The 14,649-nt window shown below is 46.8% G+C and overlaps 1 protein-coding gene across 2 annotated transcripts; it reads right to left on the minus strand.

Annotated features, from left to right (window-relative positions):
• Positions 1–1,661: 1,661 nt before the first annotated feature.
• LOC115190846 (fatty-acid amide hydrolase 2-A) lies at positions 1,662–14,197 on the minus strand. Of its 2 annotated transcripts, none has more exons than XM_029748910.1 (11): positions 13,940–14,197; positions 12,767–12,849; positions 11,983–12,119; positions 11,198–11,407; positions 10,860–10,979; positions 4,382–4,517; positions 4,165–4,282; positions 3,317–3,436; positions 3,102–3,210; positions 2,686–2,874; positions 1,662–1,940 (listed from the first exon to the last, which is right to left on the minus strand). In XM_029748910.1, exons 1-11 carry the CDS (start codon positions 14,129–14,131, stop codon positions 1,714–1,716), a joined length of 1,641 nt encoding a protein of 546 aa, XP_029604770.1. In that variant the 5' UTR covers positions 14,132–14,197; the 3' UTR covers positions 1,662–1,713. The 2 variants fall into 2 exon arrangements, with proteins under 2 accessions (XP_029604770.1, XP_029604769.1); XM_029748909.1 differs by having other exon boundaries at positions 3,102–3,213.
• Positions 14,198–14,649: the final 452 nt, after the last annotated feature.

The raw sequence follows: 14,649 nt of genomic DNA on the forward strand, positions 1-14,649 counted from the left end.
TCAAATCATCATGTCAGAAAGTCGGAGCTCTAGAATGATTTTTACCCAGTCGGAGCTCGTTTGTTTCCTGAACCCGGTTGGTTTGAACGCACTGAGGTCGGAAGTCGGAGAATTTCGAGTTCCCTGTTGTTTTGAAGGCGGCATAATTCCACGGCCCTGAGTGATGACAGATTCTTATTATGGGACTGGTGTGTGCGTGGTGAATGAGGACATCATTGCGTGATTTCATTCTAAAGCGCAACACTCCAATCTGTGATGATTCAGTCACAGGAACCAACGTTTTCCCTAGCCACCGTGCTTCTGCATCTGCATTGCTTTCTGTTTGGGGTTTTAGGCTGGGTTTCTGTATAGCACTTTGTGACATCGGCTGATGTAAAAAGGGCTATATAAATACATTTGATTGAGAATTCAAACAAAAACTGAATCGACTAGGTCAGGTTCTCCATTTCTCTTTCATTCATAGATCTGAACAGCACACAACCTTTGCAATGACAACCGGACATTCTATGCTATTGATAAAATGTAATTGGAGCATATACACCCCCTGGTGGTCAAATTGAAGAAGACATTGTCAACAGAAAAGATTAGCCTACATTTCTGAGATTGTGGGTCGGTTTCCCGGATACAGATTAAGGCCACTCTTGGATTTACAAGCATGCTCAATGGCTTAATCTGTGTCCGGGAAACCAGCCTGTAGTGTACCATTGCTGCTAGGGGGAAATATAATGGTCAGTTTCACAGAGAAAATGTCAAAAACACACTTAGGAAATACAATGTTGTCCTCGGTATAATGTGCATTTTATTATAATATTTGTTCTGGCATAATTGTAGTAGGACAGTAACCATTAACATTTAATATGAAACATTATCACAAAGACATCCTTTCAAATGATCATAATATGCACATGTCTTTATACAGTAGATCACGTTAACCTTTTAACTTGTTGAAAAAGTGCCAGTCATTTAAGAGACGTGGTATATCACATCACCCATCAATGCCCGTCATTTTAACATGGACTACACCATAACACATTACACTGTCATAATACATTCTCTCTCCAATAAGGTTCCAACGTCTCTTTAGTTGTGGACAAATACAGTGTACAGAGAGAAAACCTTATTGGACATTACACACAAAAAAAAACCCTGACGCAACATATAGCTGTCGGACAGTCACAATCTGCATCACAAATGGCACCCTATTCCTGACATAGTGCACTACTTTTGACCAGGACCCATAGTAGTGCATTATGTAAGTAGTGCACTGTGAAGGGAATAGGGCTCTGGTCAGAAGTAGTGCACTATGTAGGGAATAGGGCTCTGGTCAAATGTAGGGCACTATGTAGGGAATAGGGCTCTGGTCAAATATAGAGCACTATGAAGGGAATAGGGCTCTGGTCAAATGTAGGGCACTATATAGGGAGTCATTTGGGACACAAGCCAGGTACACACAACGACTGGACACATAAAGGCTCTTTGGACAAGCATAGGGCACTTTGTGACGAAGACACAACAGACATACTGTAGTGGACGAGTGACTCAGTAACCTAGCGATAGTCTGTTCTTAAAGAACAAAGGAGAAGGCTGGACGACTGACAGGACGGCATGTGCAAAGAGACAGTGTGAGTGTGTCTGCCTTTCTGTGTCTGTGCATACATTCCTTTGTCTTCTAGGACTTTCATTAATCTCAGAATAAACATCTCTGTATATTCACTATGTGGTTGTTGACATCCCGCGCGAGGTATCTAGCTGGGTGGTGGCAGTGGCGATGCTCCCCGGGTCTCTCCAACCTCCGAAGGTCTTCTCCAGGAACACAGCGGTGGCCAGGGAGAGACGGTCCTGCTGCTTCCCCACTACCAGCTGCAGTCCCAAGGGTAAACCCTCCGCGCTCAGCCCCAACGGACACTGGGTCACCGGAAGACCCAGAATGTTAAAGATACCTGTGAGGGATAAGAGGGGTACAGTGTCAGAGCTGATAAAAATGTTGACACCAAAAAAAGTTTAGGAACTGTACTTCAGGCAAGGTCTGTCATCATTTAGGGTTCGATATTTTCCTGACCAGGTAAAGCTCATCCGAGGCTCTGCAATCTACTACCTACCTTCCACCACTGACACCATGCTAGCTAAAGCACCACTGACACCATGCTAGCTAAAGCACCACTGACACCATGCTAGCTAAAGCACCACTGACACCATGCTAGCTAAAGCACCACTGACACCATGCTAGCTAAAGCACCACTGACACCATGCTAGCTAAAGCACCACTGACACCATGCTAGCTAAAGCACCACTGACACCATGCTAGCTAAAGCACCACTGACACCATGCTAGCTAAAGCACCACTGACACCATGCTAGCTAAAGCACCACTGACACCATGCTAGCTAAAGCACCACTGACACCATGCTAGCTAAAGCACCACTGACACCATGCTAGCTAAAGCACCACTGACACCATGCTAGCTAAAGCACCACTGACACCATGCTAGCTAAAGCACCACTGACACCATGCTAGCTAAAGCACCACTGACACCATGCTAGCTAAAGCACCACTGACACCATGCTAGCTAAAGCACCACTGACACCATGCTAGCTAAAGCACCACTGACACCATGCTAGCTAAAGCACCACTGACACCATGCTAGCTAAAGCACCACTGACACCATGCTAGCTAAAGCACCACTGACCAGTGTAGGAGAAGTTGAAGGGGGTGAAGAGGGGATGGTGGTGTTTGGGGGCGAGGTGGGGGTGAGAGGGGTAGAGCAGCACCCCGTCCGTCCCCAACAGTTCCTCCAGGTCCTTCTGGAGAGACTCCTTCTGCTGCAGGATGAACTGGGTGGGCTGGGCCCTCTGGAACATCTCTACCAGGACCAGACCTGAGGGGAGTTCTGGTTATGTCATTTACAGCAATGTGCCCCACATTCAAGAGCACCGAGTTAAATGAAAGACAATATAACATTATCCCATGTTACAGACAACATGACATAGTTGACAAGGGAGAGGGGGACGGGGAGAGAGAGAAAAGGAGGGAGGAACAGAGAAGTAGGGGAGGCCTACTACATGTCCTTAAACCATCACATAACCATTATACCCCATCACATACCTATAGCAGCCACGGTGTGCTTGGAGAGTCCCACAGTCCACTTAGCCATCTCCCATAGAGGCCACACCTTCTTCCCATGGTCAGACATCAGCTCTGCAAACGATGTGGGCTGCTGTTGGACGAACAGGCATATAGACCATTAAGGCAATACTATACATTCAAGCACTCACCATGCACTCAGAGACAAGCCAAAACACACACAAATAGATACAGACCTTTCCATCCTTCCCCGGGGCTCCCATCATCGCACTCCAGATCTGGAAGGAGTATTTGAGCTGAGGAATCTTCAGCTGCTGAACTTTGACCCCCAGGTCTGCCTCCAGACGCTCTACCACCTGGGGAAGACATGGTGACACTGAATTGTGTAATGTTTTCTCTCTCTCATCCTCCCTCTCTTTATTTCCATCTTCTGATCTTCCTCTCTCTCTTCTAACCCTTTCCCTCGTCTCTTATTTCCTCTCTCTCTCTCTCTACCTCCCTTGCTCTATCTCCCCCCTTTCTTTCTCCAATTCACCCCCCTCTCTCTCTCACCCTCCTCTGAGCCTGGACTAGCTGCTGGTCGACAGGAGACACCAGAGGAACTCTCCTGTCTCCCTGCCCTCCTCCCCCTCTCTCTCTCTCACCCTCCTCTGAGCCAGGACTAGCTGCTGGTCGACAGGAGACACCAGAGGAACTCTCCTGTCTCCCTCCCCTCCCCCCTCTCTCTCTCACCCTCCTCTGAGCCTGGACTAGCTGCTGGTCGACAGGAGACACCAGAGGAACTCTCCTGTCTCCCTTCCCTCCCCCCTCTCTCTCTCACCCTCCTCTGAGCCTGGACTAGCTGCTGGTCTACAGGAGACACCAGAGGAACTCTCCTGTCTCCCTCCCCTCCCCCCTCTCTCTCTCACCCTCCTCTGAGCCTGGACTAGCTGCTGGTCGACAGGAGACACCAGAGGAACTCTCCTGTCTCCCTCCCCTCCCCCCTCTCTCTCTCACCCTCCTCTGAGCCTGGACTAGCTGCTGGTCGACAGGAGACACCAGAGGAACTCTCCTGTCTCCCTCCCCTCCCCCCTCTCTCTCTCACCCTCCTCTGAGCCTGGACTAGCTGCTGGTCGACAGGAGACACCAGAGGAGAGCCTCCATCATGAGGAACAGAGAAGAACCGTAGTCTCTTCAGATCCACCTCAGATGACAGAGACAACCTGCAGAGGGGGAGGGAGAGAAGACATGGTCATATCTGGGTGTTATTAACGTGTAGTCATTGTGTATCTGTGCATGTTGTTGTTGTTGCCCTTCTGTACCTGTCAGCATTGGCTCCTCCCATAACTCTGAGCATGGGCAGCAGGTCCTGGGCGTAGCGACACATTGGGCCTGTACACAGGAAACCAGGCTGCTGCCCCGAGGGCGGGGGGAACTGACCCCCGTTAGATACTACACCTATAGAGAGAGGAGAACTGACCCACGTTAGATACTACACCTACAGAGAGAAAAAGAGAGAGAGAGGAGAACTGACCCACGTTAGATACTACACCTATACTGTAGAGAGAGGAGAACTGACCCACGTTAGATACTACACCTATACTGTAGAGAGAGGAGAACTGACCCACGTTAGATACTACACCTATACTGTAGAGAGAGGAGAACTGACCCACGTTAGATACTACACCTATACTGTAGAGAGAGGAGAACTGACCCACGTTAGATACTACACCTATACTGTAGAGAGAGGAGAACTGACCCACGTTAGATACTACACCTATACTGTAGAGAGAGGAGAACTGACCCACGTTAGATACTACACCTATACTGTAGAGAGAGGAGAACTGACCCACGTTAGATACTACACCTATACTGTAGAGAGAGGAGAACTGACCCACGTTAGATACTACACCTACACTGTAGAGAGAGGAGAACTGACCCACGTTAGATACTACACCTATACAGTAGAGAGAGGAGAACTGACCCACGTTAGATACTACACCTATACTGTAGAGAGAGGAGAACTGATTAAACCATATACACATCAGCAACCACAGCTAATGAAGTCACTGAAACCCTTAAAAAGAGTTGCAGTCAGCTTTGGAACGGGTGGCCAGTAATAAACGGGTCCAGAACATCTCTAAAGCTAAGAGCATTGTATTTAGTACCAATCACTCCCTAAGTTCTAGACCTCAGCTGAATCTGGTAATGAATGGTGTGGCTGTTGAACAGGTTGAGGAGACTAAATTACTTGTTGTTACCTTAGATTGTAACTATCATGGTCAAAACATACAGATTCAATGGTTGTAAAGATGGGGAGAGGTCTGTCCATAATAAAGAGATGCTCTGCTTTTTTGACATCACACAAAGAAGATCCTGCAGGCTCTAGACGTTTTGTCTGATCTTGATTATTGTCCAATTATGTGGTCAAGTGTTGCAAAGAAAGACCTAGTTAAGCTGTAGCTCATTGTAATCAGAGGGCTGATGTAAATACTATGAATGCCAGTCTCTCTTGGCTAACAGTTGAGGAGAGACTGACTGCATCACTTCCTTTTTATAAGAAGCATTGTGTTGAAAATCCAAAATTGTTTAGATAGTCAACTTACAGTGCATTCGGAAAGTATTCAGAACCCTTAACCTTTTCTACATTTTGTCACGTTAGAGCCTTATTCTAAACCAGATTTAATAGTTGGTTTCCCCTCAACAATCTACACACAATACCCCATAATGACAAAGCAAAAACAGGTTTTTAGAAATGTTCGCTAATGTATAAAAAAAAAAATATATCTGAATTACATAAGTATTCAGACCCTTTACTCAATACTCTGTTGAGGCACCTTTGGCAGCAATTACAGCCTTGAGTCTTCTTGGGTATGACGCTATAAGCTTGGCACACCTGTATTTGGGGAGTTTCTCCCATTTCTTTCTGCAGATCCTCTCAAGCTCTTTCAGGTTGGATGGGGAGCATCACTGCACAGCTATTTTCAGGTCTCTCCAGAGATGTTCGATAGGGTTCAAGTCCGGGCTCTTGCTGGACCACTCAAGGACATTCAGGCTCTGATCAGGTCCTACACCCAAACAAGGGCACTGCGTTCATCCACCTCTGGCCTGCTGGCCCCCCTACCTCTGCGGAAGCACAGTTCCCGCTCAGTCCAGTCAAAACTGTTCGTTGCTCTGGCACCTCGTGAGGGAACAAGCTCCCTCACGACGCCAGGACAGTGGAGTCAATCACCACCTTCCGTAGACACCTGAAACCCCACCTCTTTAAGCAATACCTGGGATAGGATAAAGTAATCCTTCCAACCCCCCCCTCCCCCCAAAAAGAAAAATATATAGATGTACTATTGTAAAGTGGTTGTTCCACTGGATATCATAAGGTGAATGCACCAATTTGTAAGTCGCTCTGGATAAGAGCATCTGCTAAATGACGTAAATGTAAAAATGTAATTCAGAGACTTGTCCCATAGCCACTCTTGCATTGTCTTGGCTGTGTGCTTAGGGTCATTGTCCTGTTGGAAGGTGAACCTTGGCCCCCGTTTGAGGTCCTGAGCACTCTGGAGCAGGTTTTGATCTCTCTGCACTTTGCTCTGTTCATCTTTCCCTCGATCCTGACTAGTCTCCCAGTCCCTGCCACTGAAAAACATCCCCACAGCATTATGCTGTCATAACCATGCTTCACTGTAGGGATGGTGCCAGATTCCTCCAGATATGACTCTTGGCATTCAGGCCAAACAGTTCAATCTTGGTTTCATCAGACCAGAGAATTTTGTTTCTCATGGTCTGATAGTCCTTTAGGTGCCTTTTAGCAAACTCCAAGCGGGCTGTCATGTGCCTTTCACTGAGGAGTGGCTTCCGTTTGACCAGTCTACCATAAAGGCCTGAATGGTGGAGTGCTGCATAGATGGTTGTCCTTCTAGAATGTTCTCCCATCTCCACAGAGGAACTCTGGAGTTCTGTAAGAGTGACCATTGTGTTCTTGGAAACATCCCTGACCAAGGCTTTTCTCCCCCAAATTGCTCAGTTTTACCGGGCGGCCAGCTCTAGGATGAGTCTTGGTGGTGCCAAACATCTTCCATTTAAGAATGATGGAGGCCACTGTGTTTTGGGGATCTTCAATGCTGCAAATGTTGGTACCTTTCCCCAGATCTGTGCCTGGACACAATCCTGTCTCGGAGCTCTATGGACAATTCCTTCCACCTCATGGCTTGGTTTTTGCTCTGACATGCACTGTCAACTGTCTGACCTTATATAGACAGATGTGTGCCTTAACAAATCATGCTCAATCAATTTAATTTACCACAGGTGTACTCAAATCAAGTTGTAGAAACATCTCAAGGATGATCAATGGAAACAGGATGTACCTGAGCTCCATTTAAGTCTCATAGCAAAGATTGTAAATACTTATGTAGTTTTTAGTATACATTTGCAAACATTTCTAAAAACCTGTGGTCACTTCAACATTATGGGGTGTTGTGTGTAGATTGATGAGGGGAAAAAATATTTAATACATTTTAGAATATGGCTGTAACGTAACAACATGTGGAAAAAAGGAAGGGGTCTGAATACTTTCCAAATGCACTGTACACACAGCTCAGACACACACACTTACCCCACCAGTCATGCCACTAATGATGGGTCTGCGATCAAACGACCACCCCTCATCACTGTCAAACGCTCCCTAAAACACTTCTGCGAGCAGGCCTTTCTAATCGACCTGGCGGGGGTATCCTGGAATGACATTGACCTCATCCCGTCAGTAGAGGATGCCTGGTTGTTCTTTAAAAGTGGCTTCCTCACCATCTTAAATGAGCATGCTACGTTCAAAAAATGTAGAACTAGGAATAGATATAGTCCTTGGTTCACTCCAGACCTGACTGCCCTTGACCAGCACAAAAATATCCTGTGGCATTCTGCATTAGCATCGAATAGCCCCCGTGATATGCAACTTTTCAGGGAAGTTAGGAACAAATACACACAGGCAGTTAGGAAAGCTAAGGATAGCTTTTTCAAACAAAAATTTGCATCCTGTAGTACAAACTCAAAAAAGTTATGGGACACTAAAGTCCATGGAGAATAAGAGCACCTCCTCCCAGCTGCCCACTGCTCTGAGGCTAGGAAACACTGTCACCACCGATAAATCCACTATAATTGAGAATTTCAATAAGCATTTTTCTACGGCTGGCCATGCTTTCCACCTGGCTACCCCTACCCCAGTCAACTGCCCGGCACCCTCCACAGCAACCCGCCCAAGCCCCCACCATTTCCCCTTCACCCAAATCCAGATAGCTGATGTTCTGAAAGAGCTGCAAAATCTGGACCCCAACAAATCAGCCGGGCAAGACAATCTGGACCCTCTCTTTCTAAAATTATCTGCCGAAATTGTTGCAACCCCTATTTCTAGCCTGTTCAACCTCTCTTTCGTATCGTCTGAGATTCCCAAAGATTGGAAAGCTGCCACGCTCATTCCCCTCTTCAAAGGGGGTGACACTCTAGACCCAAACTGCTACAGACCTATATCTATCCTACCCTGTCTTTGAAAGGTCTTCGAAAGCCAAGTTAACAAACAGATTACCGGCCATTTCGAATCCCACCGTACCTTCTCCGCTATGCAATCTGGTTTCCGAGCTGGTCACGGGTGCACCTCAGCCACGCACAAGGTCCTAAACGATATCATAACCGCCATCGATAAGAGACATTACTGTGCAGCTGTATTCATCGACCTGGCCAAGGCTTTCGACTCTGTCAATCACCACATTCTTATTGGCAGACTCGACAGCCTTGGTTTCTCAAATGATTGCCTCGCCTGGTTCACCAACTACTTCTCTGACAGAGTTCAGTGTGTCAAATCAGAGGGCCTGTTGTCCAGACCTCTGGCAGTCTATGGGGGTGCCACTGGGTTCAATTCTCAGGCCGACTCTCTTCTCTGTATACATCAATGATGTCACTCTTGCTGCTGGCGATTCTCTGATCCACCTCTACGCAGACGACACCATTCTGTATACTTCTGGCCCCTCTTTGGACACTGTGTTAACTAACCTCCAGACGAGCTTCAATGCCATACAACTCTCCTTCCGTGGCCTCCAACTGCTCTTAAATGCAAGTAAAACTAAATGCATGCTATTCAACCAATCACTGCCCGCACCTGCCCGCCCGTCCAGCATCACTACTCTGGACGGCTCTGGACGGCTCTGGACAACTACAAATACCTAGGTGTCTGGTTAGACTGTAAACTCTCCTTCCAGACTCACATTAAGCATCTCCAATCCAAAATTAAATCTAGAATCGGCTTCCTATATTGCAACAAAGCATCCTTCACTCATGCTGCCAAACATACCCTCGTAAAACTAACCATCCTACCCTACCGATCCTCGACAATGTCATCTAAAAAATAGCCTCCAACACTCTTCTCAACAAATTGGATGCGGTCTATCACAGTGCCATCCGTTTTGTCACCAAAGCCCCATACACTACCCACCACTGCGAGCTGTACGCTCTCGTTGGTTGGCCCTCGCTTCATACTCGTCGCCAAACCCACTTGCTACAGGTTATCTACAAGTCTCTGCTAGGTAAAGTCCCGCCTTATCTCAGCTCACTGGTCACCATAGCAGCACCCACTCGTAGCACGCGCTCCAGCAGGTATGTCTCACTGGTCACCCCCAAAGCCAATTCCTCCTTTCGTCAACTTTCCTTCCAGTTCTCTTCTGCCAATGACTGGTACGAACTGCAAAAATCCCTGAAACTGGAAACACTTATCTCCCTCACTAGCTTTAAGCACCAGCTGTCAGAGCAGCTCACAGATCACTGCACCTGTACATAGACCATCTGTAAACGGCCCATCTATCTACCTCATCCCCATACTGTATTTATTTATCTTGCTCTTTTGCACCCCAGTATCTCTACTTGCACAATCATCTTCTGCACATCTACCATTCCAGTGTTTAATTGCTATATTGTAATTACTTCACCAACATGGCCTATTTATTGCCTTAACTCCCTTATCTTACCTCATTTGCGCTCACTGTATATAGAATTTTGTTTTCTTTTTTTCTACTGTATTATTGACTGTATGTTTTGTTTATTCCATGTGTAACTCTGTGTTGTTGATGTGTCGAATTGCTATGCTTTATCTTGGCCAGGTCGCAGTTGCAAATGAGAACTTGTTCTCAACTAGCCTACCTGGTTAAATAAAGGTGAGAAAAAATATATATATAAAAAAAATGCCACCAGGGGTCTTTTCACAGTCCCCAAATTCACAACAAATTCAAAAAAGTCTACAGTATTACATAGAGCAATTATTCAATGGAACTCTGTTGCTCAAATGAACAGCAAACCTGGTTTAAAAAACAGATAAAGCAACACCTCACGACACAATGCCTCTCCCCTATTTGACCTAGATAGTTTGTGTGTTTGTATTGATATGTATTGATATGTAGGCTGTGTGCCCTTTTGAAATGCATGTAGTTCTGTCCTTGAGCTGTTCTTGTCTAATGATGTTCTGTATTATGTCATTCTGTATTATGTTTTCTGTTTTGTGTGGACCCCAGGAAGAGTAACTGCTGCTTTTGCAACAGCTAATGGGGATACTAATAAAATACAAAATATTAAAATACACACACACCTGCAATTAAACACAACCACACGCATGATTAGAAGGAACTGGCCCCCTTACATCCTACAGAGAAAGCAGATTGGTGTGAGTGTCTCACACACACACAGGATGTGTCTCTCTACAAAGCAGGATAGATACAAACCTCCATGCACACAACACTCACACACAGGTGTCAGACTGGACGCCCTCACCTGATGTTGGCTTGTGGCCGAAGATGCCGTTGAAGAATGCTGGGATGCGAATACTGCCCCCAACATCTGAGCCAACCCCTATCACTGAACCACCGCCCCCCAAAATACTGCCCTCCCCTCCTGAGAGAGACAAACAGAGAGATAAAGGTCATACTAGATGGTAGTAACACTTGGAGTCACACTGACATACAACAATATATTGAAGGTTGACAGTAAATGTATCATTCTATTATCTACTCCTACTCTGTTCCACCGTATTCCAAACATTCTGTTGCCTTTCCATTTCATTGGATTCCATCCACTCTATTCCATTCGAGAATGACAGCGGTGTAACTAACCGGAGCTTCCCCCTGGTATTCTCTCCAGGTCGTATGGGTTGTTGGTGATTCCATACAGGCGGTTATGGGACTCAAGCCACATGCAGAGCTCACTACAGTTAGTCACCCCCAGAGGAATGGCCCCTGCCCTCTTCAGCAGAGCCACCGGGGGCGCGTCCGTTGCTGAAATCACCCCCCGCCGTGACACCAGCCCTGTGGAGTTAGGCATACCTGGAGAGAAAAGAAAGAAAGAAAGAGAGAGAGAAAGAAAGAAAGAAAGAAAGAAAGAAAGAAAGAAAGAAAGAAAGAAAGAAAGAAAGAGAGAGAGAAAGAAAGAGAGAGAGAAAGAAAGAAAGAGATGGTAAATGTGGACAGTGAACAAGGCATTGGAACAAACAAGGCTTCTATTTCAACTGTAGTAGTTCAGCTCAGTAGGTTTCCAATTTCAGCAGGTTTAGACCTTGAGAGTGAGGGAATGGCACAGAGACAGATAGACTTTAGCAACAAATTTTGCATCAAGGACAACCAGTGGGGAAAGAACACTGATTGCAGCACAGGCACAACTACAGGTCAGGGAATTGGCCACGTTGATCATATTATCCTCACTATAAGTAGCATTAGTAGCCTACCCTGGATGCAAGACTCCATACTTCAGCACCAAACGTTATATCAAATATGGAAATACAACTGATAGCAGTACTGCTGCAGGTCAGGGCAGTGACCCTATTTACCAGAGTACCAGGGTATATAGAAATAAAGTGACTCTATTCTAAGCATCATTAGAAGGAGTAGCATTAGCAGCCTACCCTGGAGGGAGAAGGCCTCTTTCACAGTGAAAGGGACACCCAGTAGAGGAAGCCTGTCCTCCAGAACATCCTCTCCTCCTGTCTCCTCCTCTATCAGCTTATCCACCTGGGCTGCCTCCTGCAGGGCCAAGGAAAACCTGAGAGAGATGGGTGGAGGGAGGAGAGGGGGATAGGGGGGAGAGAGAGAGAGGGGTGGAGGGAGGAGAGGGGGATGGGGGGAGAGAGAGAGGGGTGGAGGGAGGAGAGGGGGATAGGGGGGAGAGAGAGAGGGGTGGAGGGAGGAGAGGGGGATAGGGGGGAGAGAGAGAGGGGTGGAGGGAGGAGAGGGGGATAGGGGGAGAGAGAGAGGGGTGGAGGGAGGAGAGGGGGATAGGGGGAGAGAGAGAGGGGTGGAGGGAGGAGAGGGGGATAGGGGGAGAGAGAGAGGGGTGGAGGGAGGAGAGGGGGATAGGGGGGAGAGAGAGAGGGGTGGAGGAGGAGAGGGGATAGGGGGAGAGAGAGAGGGGTGGAGGGAGGAGAGGGGATAGGGGGGAGAGAGAGAGGGGTGGAGGGAGGAGAGGGGGATAGGGGGGAGAGAGAGAGGGGTGGAGGGAGGAGAGGGGGATAGGGGGAGAGAGAGAGAGGGGTGGAGGGAGGAGAGGGGGATAGGGGGGGAGAGAGAGAGGGGTGGTAGGAGGGACGGACAGAGAATAGGAGGTAAGAGATAAAGGGAGTGTGGCTTGACTTGAAATGCACAGTGAAAGTAGGTGTCCTCTCTCTATCTCCCACACACACACTCTCTCACCTGTCTTTGACCATGGCATTGATGAGAGGGTTAATCTCTTGGATGCGGTCTATGTAGGTCTGTACCACCTCCACACTGGTTACCTGAGAGAACAGGGGCAATTATATAAATTAGTCTGATTCATCAAGACATGCTCTGTGCCCCGAATGCCACCCTATTCCCTGTTAGTGCACTACCTTTGACCAGAAGTAGTGCATTACATAGGGAATAGGACGCCATTTGGGATACAAACATGATCAATCCAAAAAAAGAACTGAGAAGCACAACCGTGAATATTTAGGATGAATATGTCTATTCTTGTACCCTGTAAACACTGTAAAAAGCTTTTCTGAGAGTACAATTGGCAGGATGTATAGTGATATTTTCCAGATGTTCAAAACACTGTAACGTTACATAGCAGAGAGAGAACAGGAGTAGGGGAAAGAGTTCCTATTGTTTCTGTCTCTATCCCAAAATGGCACACTATTCCCTTTATAGTGCACTACTTTCAACCAGAACCCTATGGGCCTTGGTCAAAAGTAGTGCACTATATAGGTCACTGGTTGCCATTTGGGATGTAGCCTCCTCTGACCACAGTGACCTTTGTGCAGGTGAAGTAAAGTCCCCTCCGGTGGCTCTATGTGGCCCCCTGCCACTATTGTTTACGTTCTAGAAGTAAATCCCTCTCAACAGGGAGCCCGGCTCAACCATCAAAAGCCACACAAACCTGTGTCCCAACTGGTACCTTATTATGTAGTGTACTGCTTTTGAACACAGCCCTGTATGGAATAGGGAACCAAACTACAGTATATCCTCTGGGATGTGACAGGATGTGTTGGAAAACACAACCAACTTGAATGTATTTTATATGAAATGCTAATTCAATAGGCTACTTTATTCAAGTAGGCCCAGAGTAATACAAGTACTATTAGGTACTAAGTACATTAAACTACTATGTCAGTAAACTACTGTCGTGAGTTATTTCCAGCCTACATATCCCAGCATTCGTCAGTGCCACCGAGTCACTTTGCAGCATCTTTCTCTTCCCTAAACATTCCGAGCTGCGATGCATAATAACACAAGCAACTGGCAGTTCTTAATTTATCCCGGCCATATCTATATGAATACACGTTATGTCACGATCTACCGGGTCGCATTTAACTATCTAACAACACTTTAATAAAGTTCACCTGCCTCTCTCCGTCGAATCATGCGGGCGAGCCGCATCGCCGGGACCCTCAACAGTGGGTTGGTGATCGGTGGGAGCCTCCTCACCGACCTGTCGGCTCCCCGCCGCGGAGCGAGCAGCTGGAAGACGGCAAACAGCATCCCGACCGCTCCCCGCAGCATCGAGGCCAGGAACCGTTCGAACCGTGTCAGCGCCATTACTACGGATAGCGGAAGACGAGCTATTTCGACATGAGATTCACTAAAAAAAGATCCACTGCTCAGTCTCTATCCACTCTCCCAGAATGCAACGGGGGTGCTATAATAAAATTAACCTCTGCCTCTGCTAGCTGCAGGTGTTATGTCAGACTGTTTCTTGTATGAAAGTTAGCCGGAATTTCCGTAGGGGACCCCGTACAATCAGATATGTTATATCACCTTTACGGAAGAAAGACTGCAGTCAGAGTGCAGTATAACTACAGTATGCATAAAACACTTTTTTTTACTGCAGTAATTTTGCTGTGTAACTGCAATTAGAGTGCAGTATAACTGCAGTTCAACTGCAGTACAATGCCGTTATTCTGCAATTACTGCGTCCAAAATACCACAGTTGACTGCAGTTACTGCACTTTTCAAAACTGCAATATTTTTGTTGTCGGGGCACAATCAAAATGAAAACGGTCTTATCTGCTGAAACTACACAGAGATACAATTACATTACATTGTTGTTATACAGT

Source organism: Salmo trutta, chromosome 4 (genome assembly GCF_901001165.1).
Source record: "Salmo trutta chromosome 4, fSalTru1.1, whole genome shotgun sequence".
Classification (NCBI taxonomy): Eukaryota; Metazoa; Chordata; class Actinopteri; order Salmoniformes; family Salmonidae; genus Salmo; species Salmo trutta.